Source organism: Chiloscyllium punctatum, chromosome 14, assembly GCF_047496795.1.
Source record: "Chiloscyllium punctatum isolate Juve2018m chromosome 14, sChiPun1.3, whole genome shotgun sequence".
Classification (NCBI taxonomy): Eukaryota; Metazoa; Chordata; class Chondrichthyes; order Orectolobiformes; family Hemiscylliidae; genus Chiloscyllium; species Chiloscyllium punctatum.
Window position 1 is genome coordinate 16,808,776 of NC_092752.1, and position 11,173 is coordinate 16,819,948.

At 41.8% G+C, this 11,173-nt stretch overlaps 1 protein-coding gene across 7 annotated transcripts in view; it reads left to right on the plus strand.

Moving 5' to 3' along the window:
• The window catches only part of gpat3 (glycerol-3-phosphate acyltransferase 3), a 50,656-nt gene extending 40,719 nt beyond the window's left edge, over nt 1-9,937 (plus strand). For 6 of the 7 annotated variants that reach the window (XM_072583978.1, XM_072583981.1, XM_072583979.1 and 3 more), the window contains 3 exons: nt 700-828; nt 6,891-6,970; nt 8,206-8,455. In XM_072583978.1, coding sequence (XP_072440079.1) covers nt 700-828; nt 6,891-6,970; nt 8,206-8,302 — 306 coding nt within the window. In that variant the 3' untranslated portion in view covers nt 8,303-8,455. Of the gene's footprint in view, nt 1-699; nt 829-6,890; nt 6,971-8,205; nt 8,456-8,667 lie in introns of those variants that run through there. The other variant, XM_072583976.1, reaches the window with a different exon arrangement.
• Nucleotides 9,938-11,173: the final 1,236 nt, after the last annotated feature.

Consider the following 11,173-nt stretch of genomic DNA (forward strand, 5'->3'; position numbering starts at 1 on the left):
AATAATTCTCCTCATCTCACCACTGGCTCTTTTCATATGACTGTGTCTTCTAGTTATGAGTCATACAGTACAGAAACGCACCCTTTTGTCCCTGCTGATCATAGTCCCAAATTAAACTAGTCCTACCTGCCTGCACATTGCCCATATCCCTCCAAATGTTTCTTATTCATGTACTTGTCCAAATGTGTTTTAAATAATGTAAGTGTACTTGCACCACTACTTCTTCTGGAAGTTCATTCCACACACAAACCACTCTGTGTATTTTTAAAAAAGGGTAAAAAAAAATCACATGACATCGGGTTATAGTCCAACAGGTTTATTTGAAGCCACAACCTTTAGAAAATATAGACACCTCTTCTAGTGGAAACAAATTTCTCCTTTGTTACCATGTGACCATTCATGTTCTCAAATTTGCAGTTATTGATATTGATAGGATTGTGTGTTCTGTTTCAAGATAATTGCAGAGAGTTAATTTCTTTGCTTTTTCTAAATAATCAATCCCCTCCTCTTGAGTTTCAGTGTAAGATTTCATTACCTTTCTGGCTGACGAAAAAATAAGGCTGCTTTTGTGAAATCATGCTAATTGTGAGATTTTGCTTTCATAAACACCTAATATTTTTACTTGCTGCAGTTGCCCTCTTTGAATGTTGACTAGAGTAACAAACGTTCAGTGAGCTTGCTTCATTGTTTTTGTCACAGTACGATCCTCAGTTTGGTGATGCATTTTGGAATAGCAGCAAATATGGAATGGTGTCCTACCTGCTCCAGATGATGACCAGCTGGGCCATAGTCTGCAATGTTTGGTACCTGCCTCCAATGACTAGACAGGTAACTGATTTGTTTGTTGTTAACTGACTTCACATGACTTTGTCATTCAGCAGTTGAGACTAAGTGGACCATCAAGTTCTACAAGGTTAGAGGGCAGGAGGGTAGTTGGTTCAGGGGTAATTCACTTTCTGTTTTGTATTCGCATCCAGCGGCTTGTATTTTATGGAAGACTTTTATATGATTGTTTTCAGTTGGTCAGGAAAACTTATCGTAACTTGGAAAGTTGTGAAGTAGAGCAGGTTGGAGGGTAAAAGTTTCTCTGCAGTACCAGATGAGAAAATCAAACTGCGGAGCTACAGTGTCACTCTTGGTCCCCAGACCAACTTACCGCGAGGCATATTTAGACAGGCCGTTTCCTTTATGCTTGTGGATTGAGGAATATTTGGTAGAAGTGTGCAAAAAAGGAGAATGCATGACTTGCAAATGCATTGTGGATGTTTGTGTGGTAAGAATGTAAGCTTGCAATAGTGTTTCATCAGCATCAGACAATGTTCAAAGCAAAACCAGTATGGACCTGCTTTAGCTTGTGTGGGATGGATTTAACAATGTAGTAATCTGTACCGTTACCCTGAATGTTCATCATGTCAAACACTGTTCACACTTGTTCCAATACTATTTTTGAGGAGTCCAAACATAAACTGTTGTATGAAGATCACAAATGGTGTTTGCAATCTTCTTGTAACTAGACTGCCAATGTTACAGCCCCCTCAGAAACCAATTGCAGTGATACTGATTAACCACCTGAGGCAAAGGTCAAATCTCCTCAGGACCAATGCTGAAAATGAACTGAAACATTCAAGTCACATATATGGCTTGATGAAATCTGACCTCAACAGCTGTCGGATCATCAGAAAAACTCAAATAGTTCTGTTATGCAGCTGAACAGGATGTTGGTTAGGTCACTTTTGCAATACTGCATTCAGTTCTGGTCTCCCTGCTATCAGAAAGATTTTGTTGAACTTGAAAGGATGCAGAAATGATTTACAAGGATGTTGCTAGGGTTAGAGCTTTTGAGCTCTAGGTAGAGGCTGAATAGGCTGGGACTATTTTCCCTGGAGTGTGTGAAACTGAGGGATGACCTTACAGAGCTTTGTAAAATCACGAGGAGCATGCCTAGGATAGATAGTCAAGGTTTTTATCTTTAGGGTGGGCAAGTCCAAAACTAGAACCAAAAAAAGGAGATTACAGCACAGGAACAGGCCGTGCGGTCCTCTGAGCCTGCGCTAATCCAGATGCTCCATCTAAACCTCCACCTATTTTCTAAGGGTCTGTATCCCTCTGCTGCTGCCCATTCATGTATCTGTCTAGATACATCTTAAATGACGTGATCATGCCTGCTCCTACCATCCCCGCTGGTAAGGTGTTCCAGGCACTTACCACCCTCTGTGTAAAGAACTTTCCATGCATGTCTCCCCTAAACTTTCCCCCTCTCACTTTGAACTTGTGACCTATAGTAACTGAGTCTCCCACTCTGGGGGAAAAAGCATCTTGCTTTTCACCTGTCTGCACCTCTCATGATTTTGTAGACTTCAATCAGGCCCCGCTCAGCCTCCATCTTTCAAATGAAAATAATCCTAATCTGCCCAAACTCTCTTCATAGCTAGTGCCCTCCATACCAGGCAACATCCTGGTGAACCTTCTCTGCACCCTCTCCAAAGCATCGACATCCTTCTGGTAATGTGGTGACCAGAACTGGGTGCAGTATTCCAAATGTAGCCGAATCAAAGTCTTATACAACTGTAACATGACCTGCCAACTCTTCTACTCAAAACCCTGTCCAATAAAGCAAAGCATGCCAAATGCCTTCTTGACCACTCTATTGACCTGCGTTGCCACTTTCAGGGAATAATAGACCTGAACACCCAGTTTTCCTCTGTACATCTATTTTCCCCAGGACTGAATAGTTCGCTCTTGAATTGGATCTTCCAAAATGCATCTCCTCACATTTGCCCAGATTGAACTCCATCTGCCATTTCTCCGCCCACCTCTCTAATCTATCTACATTCTGCTGTATTCTCTGACAGTCCCCTTCACTATTTGCTACTCCACCAATCTTAGTATCTTCTGCAAACTTGCTAATCAGCCCACCGACACCTTCCTCCAGATCATTTATGTATATTACAAACAACAGTGGTCCCAACATGGATCCCTGTGGAACACCACTGGTCACAGTTCTCCATTTTGAGAAACTCCCTTCCACCACTACTGTGTCTCCTGTTGCCCAGCCAGCTCTTTATCCATCTAGCTAGTACACCCTGGACCCCATGTGACTTCACTTTCTCTATCAGCCTACCATGGGGAACTTTATCAAATGCCTTACTGAAGTCTATGTATATGACGGCCCTTCCCTCAATCAAATTTGTCACTTCCTCAAAGAATTCTATTACATTGGTAAGATATGACCTTTCCTGCACAAAACCATGTTGCCAATCACTGATAAGCCCATTTTCTTCCAAATGGGGGGGCCGGGGGGGGGAGAATACATCCTACCCCTCAGTATCTTCACCAGCAGTTTCCCTCCCACTGACATTTGGCTCACCGGTCTATAATTACCTGGATTATCCCTGCTACCCTTCTTAAACAAGGGTCCACATTAGCAATTCTCCAGTTTTCCGGGACCTCGTCCGTGTTCAAGGATGCTGCAAAGGTATCTGTTCAGGCCACAGCTATTTTCTCTCTCACTTCCCTCAGTAACCTGGGATAGATCCCATCCAGACCTGGGGCGAAACCACCTTAATGCCTTTTAGAATACCCAACAGTTCCTTCCTCCTTATGCTGACTTGACCTAGAGTAATCAGACAAGTATTCCTAACCCCAGCCTCCTGTCCCTCTCCTCTCTGAATACCAATGCAAAGTACTCATTAAGAATCGCAAAGTACTCGTTTCCCCTCACTCCACACATAACTTTCCTCCTTTGTCCTTGAATGGGCCTTTCTCTAGTTACTCTCTTGCTCCTTATATATGAATAAAAGACTTTGGGATTTTCGTTAACCCTGTTTGCTAAAGATATCTCATGACCCCTTTTAGCCACCTTAATTCCTCATTTCAGATTGGTCCTACATTCCCAATATTCTTCCAAAGCTTCATCTGTCTTCATTCCCCCAGACCTTATGCTTCCTTTTTCCTCTTTAGCTAGTTTCACAATTTCACCTGTCATTCATGGTCCCCTAATCTTGTCATTTCCATCCCTCATTTTCATAGGAACATGTCTCTCCTGCACTTTAATCAACCTCTCTTTAAAAGCCTCCCACATATCAAATGTTGATTTGCCTTTAAACCGCTGCTCTGAATTTACATTCCCCAGCTCCTGCTGAATTTTGGTAGAGTTGACCTTTCCCCAATTTAATACTCTTCCCTGAGGACCACTCTCGTCTTTGTCCATGAGTATTCTAAAACTTACGGAATTGCGATCACTATTCCCAAAGTAATCCCCTCCTGAAACTTCAACCACCTGGCTGGGCTCATTCCCCAACACCAGGTCCAGTATTGTCCTTCCTGAATTGGACTATTTACATACTGCTCTATAAAACCCTCCTGGATGCTCCATCTAGACCTCTAACGCTCTGTGAATCCCAGTCAATGTTGGGAAAATTAAAACCACCTAACACCACCACCCTGTTGCTCTTACATCTTTCCATAATCTGTTTACATATTTGTACCTCTATTTCATGCTCACTGTTGGGAGGCCGGTAGGACAGCTCCAACATTGTTACCACACCTTTCCTATTTCTGAGCTCTGCCCATATTGACTCACTGCTCGAGGCCTCCATAGTGCCCTCCTTCAGCACAGCTGTCATATCTTCTCTGATCAGTATGCAACTCCTCCACCCCTTTTACTTCCCTCTCTATCCTGCCTAAAGCATTGATATCCTGGGATATTTAGTTGCCAAAGTTCCCTGTTACAATATCTTAACAAACACCCCAAGACAAGTATAGGATGGGTTAGATTCTCAATAAAGCTCCCTTTACGTTATCCCTAATAAAGACTTCCCGGGCAGGTACGATAGGACAAATTTCTCACTAATTAACCCATAATCATGTCTCACATTCTCAACATTAGAACAACCCTATTTGCCCATCCCATGTATGATTTCTCAGAATCACAATAATTGCCAACTCATTTTATATTGCAGTAACTGGATAATTGATGAACAGGCCATTGATTTCACTTTTTAAGTCTGAATTTGAAATAGTAGTGATTCCAGTCCACTGGCATGGCAGTATTGCAGTTTCATGGAATTCATTTCCCTTTAACTCTGGTACTGCAGGAACTTGCACTCCTGAGGATATTCACTACAACACTAGCTGCTGATGCACTCACTTCAGTTTGAACTGATTTGCCTTTGACTTCAGTTTTGCCAAATTGTGCACCAAATTTAATTAGAAAATGAATTAAACTATCAGGGTTTGGACTGCAGATGACACCGAAATCAGAGAGACTAAACAAAAATAGGCGAGGGAAGGAAAGATATTCAGTGACACCAAATTTAGGTTTTAAAAGACTCAAAATGACTGAAGGTAATGAAGAATTCCATGGAGAGCTGTATAAGAATAATTGGAGACGGGTAAGTTTTATAAGGCTAATTGTACTCAGGCAGTGTTTGTTAGCACCTCCCTGGATATGGACTGTTCTGAGATGGCATCAAGCATTGTTCATTGCTGCGTAATCATACTTACAAAACAGGAAACAGCTGCACGGAGGAAGTTTCAACAAACAGGAAGGGCATAAATTCAATGCCAATGTCAAAACCAAACATGCTGAAATATAAAGGATGGTCACGGTTCAGCATTTTGTGGCTTTTTGTGAAAGAAGGCTGAGGAATTGGTGGGTTTAATGTGAACTTTAGCCAGACGTTGTACTTATCCAATGGAGGATCCTTCTCAATTTCCTACACTTCAGAGAAAAAAAAAGTCCCAGCCTATCCAGTCTTTCTTTATAACTCAAAACTTCCATACCTGGTAACATCCTGGTAAATCTCTTCTGAACCCTGCTTAATGATATCCTTGCTATAACCAGGCAACCTGAACTGGACACAGTAATCCAGAAGAGGCTTCACTTAAAAGACATTTGGATAAGTACATGAATAGGAAAGGTTTGAAGAGATACGGGTCAGGAGCAGGCAGGTGGGATTAGTTTAGTTTGGGATTACGTTTGGCATGGACTAATTGGACTGAAGAGTCTCTTTTTGTGCTGTTTGACTCTATGACTCCATGACTGTAAGTCCAATGCTGGATTGACCATCCATAATCAATCAAGAGGCAATGTAAGGAGAAAGCAAGACTTGTATTTGTGTAGAACCTTTTCACACTTCAGGATATCCCAAAGCCTCTTAGCCAATGGTGTTACTCCTGTAGTGTAGCCATTGCTGAATCCTGAGAGAAACAGGAGCCAATATACTCCCAGCAAAGTCTCAGAACCAACAAGATGACGATGATGCTCAGGCAAAACTTATTTGTTGAGGAATAAAGATTGGCAAGGGGTGAAGAATTGGGGGAAAATAACACATTCTAGCACATAGTGATGGATTGTTGCAAGTTCCTAAGATCACTAACAAGCAAAGACAGAGAAGTCTCAAATCTGCTGTGAAACATTTGCCCCGTAACCAGTGCAGCACTCTTTCAATGCTGCATTGCAGTGTCAGTCTACAGTTTGTGCACTGTTATTGGGAGTGGGTCTTGGAACTGGAACCTTCTGACTCAAAGGAGTCTGCTGCCACTCTTTGGGTGGTCAATTCTGCACAGATCCTGAACACCCCTTGATAATGGCTGGAGGTCCAGCAGTTTGGTGTCAACCTGATTTTTTTGATTCCTTGGGTCAGGAACAAGGCTTATGAAGAACTGTTGCCCCAATTGTAATTGCATGAGTGATACCAAAGGAGGTTTGCGCGCGCGCGCTACACTGAAATTGAGATTCTGAAAATGAATGCTTTAAAAATTCTTTTGTATGATCATGTTAGTTGAGATATTATTTTTTTTTCATGAAGGACTGACTCTTGCACATCTTAACTTTCAGGAACTGAGTGATGACTGAGTGACCATTTGCCTCTCCCTTTACTCTACAGGAAGATGAAGATGCTGTGCAGTTTGCCAACAGAGTCAAAGCGGCTATAGCTCAGCAGGGAGGCTTGGTGGATCTCGCCTGGTAACTATTCTGTGCAATTATTTTAAATGGATAATACACTGGAGTGAATGTTTGGAGACTTCTCTTTTAAGAATTGGGGTTTGATTGATATTAAGTCAACCAAGGTAGTGAAAAATGAAAAGTAACTCCTCACTGAGTTTCAGTTCCACATGGTAATTCTGAGGCAGCCCATTTCATGTATTCCACTTGGGTTGCCTGAGCTTGTCAGGTGATCACAGCAGCCATTTTGGGAGAGTCTTTTAAAACCATTTTTAGTCCATGAAAGCCTTGGGCATTAAAGTTGAGTAATTCCACCATAATCATAATACAGAATTATTTTTAGTTCTTTACTTTCCCATTACTTTCTTTGCTGTCTTATGTTATCATAGATCTTCCCTTTTTCATCTCCCCTCCCCACCCCCCACTTCCGTTTGCTCAAAACTTCTGACATTTCTAATGTATCTCACTTCCGTAAAGCCAGGTCATTGTCTGGAAATGCTGACTCTCTCTTTCTCTCCAGAGGTACAACCTGACCTGCTGAGTGTTTTCTTCATTTTCTATTTTATTTCCAGTATCAGAGTACTTTTGTACAATTTGCGAGCTTCTGCCACCCTCTGGGATGGAGGGATTGTGGGGTTGGGAATGCAGGTCTGAGGAAGATGAAGAGAGTAACAGTGGAAGCAAGGGATTTTTTTTAAAAAAACCACATTGTGTGGATGAACATACCACACTAAATATTAGAGTGGTGCTGGAAAAGCACAGCAGGTCAGGCGGCATCCGAGGAGCAGGAAAATCGGTGTTTGATGCAAAAGCCCTTCATCAGGATTGAGGACTCATTCCTGATGAAGGGCTTTTGCCCGAAACGTCGATTTTCCTGCTCCTCGGATGGCTGCCTGATCTGCTGTGCTTTTCCAGCACCACTCTAATCTTGACTCTAATCTCCAGCATCTGCAGTACCCACTTCCACGTTCTCCACTAAATAGCCTACTGATCACTCTGGCACAACTAATAGCTCCCTAATAATTCTGCCAAGCATGGGAAACCCAATCTTCTAATCTTGAAGTTAACAAAAGAGTACTGTTTTGAATGTGTTTGGATATTATCAAAATTCATGTAAAGATGAGCATCTGGCACCAGTGTTACTATTGATTTTGTGTGTTCTCTAGATGTTTCCAGTAAATCCAAGCTTTGTCCTTATAAATTCATAAAACTCCGAAGATGAGAGTGCATTTTTTTCTCTCTCTCTCTCTCTCCAGGGACGGAGCTCTGAAGAGAGCCAAAGTCAAAGACAGTATGAAAGAACAGCAGCAGAAATCCTACAGCAACATGATCTTTGGGAATGAAAGCAGCTGAAGAAAAATGAAATGTTAGTCCCTCCGTCCTTATGGTCATTGTTTACGTCTTTATGCCACTTGGATTTTCAATGAATGTCTTCTTTTTATTTTTGTAAACTGAGCAAATTTATACATTGAGTCCCAAATACACACAAATGGTAAAGATTCAAAATTGTTTGTTTTGTTTAGTTTACTGACAAATCTGATTCGTTGGTAGATGATTAGTGGATTTTTTTTAGTTGGTCTGTGTCCTTGCAAGCAATGCTCCTGTTTAATATATGTGATGGGGTGACAGGCCTAAGACAAAATACTCATCTTTAATGGATTTCTGAAACTATGAGATGCTAACCAGCTTTGTCTCGTCTTCCACTCTTTTCTGTGCAGCTTGGAAAACACTGAATAGTCTTGAGGGTGCCCTGATCCCAGGGAGGAATTGATGTGTTACGTGTGTCGGAAAGACTGCACTCTTGATCAGCAGACTGACCATTTTTGAATTTTATCTGTGTTTACTTGGCTTCCGGTGGCTATTCTTTCCGTATCTGAGCTCTTGCCCTTTAGGGTGCAGCAGACAATCTAAAATCAAGCCACCTTGTTTCTCCTGCATGCAGCTCTGAAATGATATCATCTGAAAAAATGCCAGTTTCCACATAGAGGCAACTGACTTGCACCTTCAACCTCACCAGCTACTCTCTCAAAACACTCTTCACACACTCTGATTTCTCACTGCTTGTGTGACATCCAGTGCTGAATGAGCAGAACTTAGCTCCAACAAAATATTGGTTCTGTCCCCTCACCACCGACTCTGTTGCTGTCACAGATTAGTGACATGAATTAGGAGTGGGAATAGGCCTGAACTTCTCTGCATGTTGCCGCCATATCACCAAGGCAACCAACTTCCACCTCCGTGTCTCTGCCAATAGCTCAGCTTTGCTGCTGTTGAAACTTTAAGCTGTGTCTTTCCTACCTCCTAGACTTTTAAAAAATGTATTCATGGGATGTTGGCATTGTTGGCTGAACCAGCATTGTTCCAGTGCTGTTATGACTGACGTCTCACTGTTCACCTTGCATGGACCTGAAGTAATGCAACAGTGCTGTCTATCACCCACCCTAATATCTCCCTATGTAGCTTGTGTTAAATATGAATAATACTTCTGTGAAGCACTTTGAGACATCTCAGCACATTAAAGGCACAATATCAAAGCAGGATGTTAGCTGTTGAATGTTTTCTGCTCATTCCACGTAGTTTAATTTTGGTTTTTGGGAGGGGGTTTGGTCCTGGAAAGCTAAGTGAATTCTGAAAACTGTAGATCTTCTGATAAATCAGTTGGTGCCTGATTTTACTGCCAAGATGGTGTACAGAACCACAGCAGTGGACTAGAATTTGGTGATGTTTGAAATAAACATTTCTGGAACTATAATAGCTGCAGGTCATTCTTCATCTTTACGTTGAGTGGGGATGGAGTTTGTTCTGTTATGTGTAGGGCTACTGTGGCTACCATACGTCACTGCAGCTTCTTTGTACAAAAGAAACTTATCCTGCAGCTATTTTCTCAGTTCATAACCACATTCCATAACACCGAGAGAAAAGTAGATTCTCCTAGTTTAGTACAAGTTCTAATGTAAGTATATATAAAATGCCAAGTATGATGTTAACACAAATATTTCATGATGAAAGTTGAATTGACATAATAAAATCATATAAATACTCGTTTCTCTTGTTCTTATCAAACAAAGCTAATAATTCATTCACAACGGGTTCTTAATCAGATGAGCCATTGGGCTGAGGAATAGCAGATGGAATTTAATTTAGATAAATGTGAGGTGCTGTATTTTGGGAAAGCAAATCTTAGCAGGACTTGTGCAGCTAATGGTAATGTCCTGGGGTGTGTTGCTGAACAAAGAGACCTTGGAGTGGAGGTTCATCGTTCCCTGAAAGTGGAGTCACAGGTAGATAGGATAGTGAAGAAGGCATTTGGTATGCTTTCCTTTATTGGTCAGAGCACTGAGTATTGGAGTTGGGAGGTCATGTTGCGGCTGTACAGGACATTGGTTAGGCCACTTTTAGAATATTGCGTGCAATTCCGATCTTCCTATCGGAAGGAAGTTGAGAAACTTGAAAGAGTTCAGAAAAGCTTTACAAGGATGTTGCCAGGGTTGGAGGATTTGAGCTATAGGGAGAGGTTGAATAGAATGGGGCTGTTTTCCCTGAAGCATCGGAGGCTGAGGGGGTGACCTTATAGAGATTTATAAAATCATGAGGGGCATGGATAGGATAAACAGACAAGGTCTTTTCCCTGGGGTGGGGGAGTCCAGAACTAGAGGGCAGAGGTTTAGGGTGAGAGGGGAAAAAATAAAATAGACCTTATGCAGAGAGTGATGTGTGTATGAAATGGGCTGCCTGAGGAAGTGGTGGAGGCTGGTATAATTGCAACATTTAAAAGGAGTCTAGATGGATATATGAAAAGGAAGGTTTTGGAAGGATATGGGCCGGGTGCTATCAGGTGGGACTAGATTGGGTTGGGATATCTGGTCGGCGTGGACAAGTTGGACCGAAGGGTCTGTTTCCATGCTGTACATCTCTGAATATGACTCTAAATAGCATAGCAGTACATTATTTTGCTTGTTCAATCCATTTTTGGCTTCAAAATAATATAAAAGCCTTGGATATTCAGTGATTATTTTCAGTAATATTTGAATCAACTCTGAATTGTTACATTGCAGACTCTGGTCTTTTCCCTGGGGTGGGGGAGTCCAGAACTAAAGGGCATAGGTCCAGGGTGAGAGGGGAAAGATATAAAAGGAATCTAAGGGGCAGCTTTTTCACACAGAGAATAGTGCATACATGGAATGAGCTGCCAGAGAAAATGGTAGAGGCTGGTACAATTACACT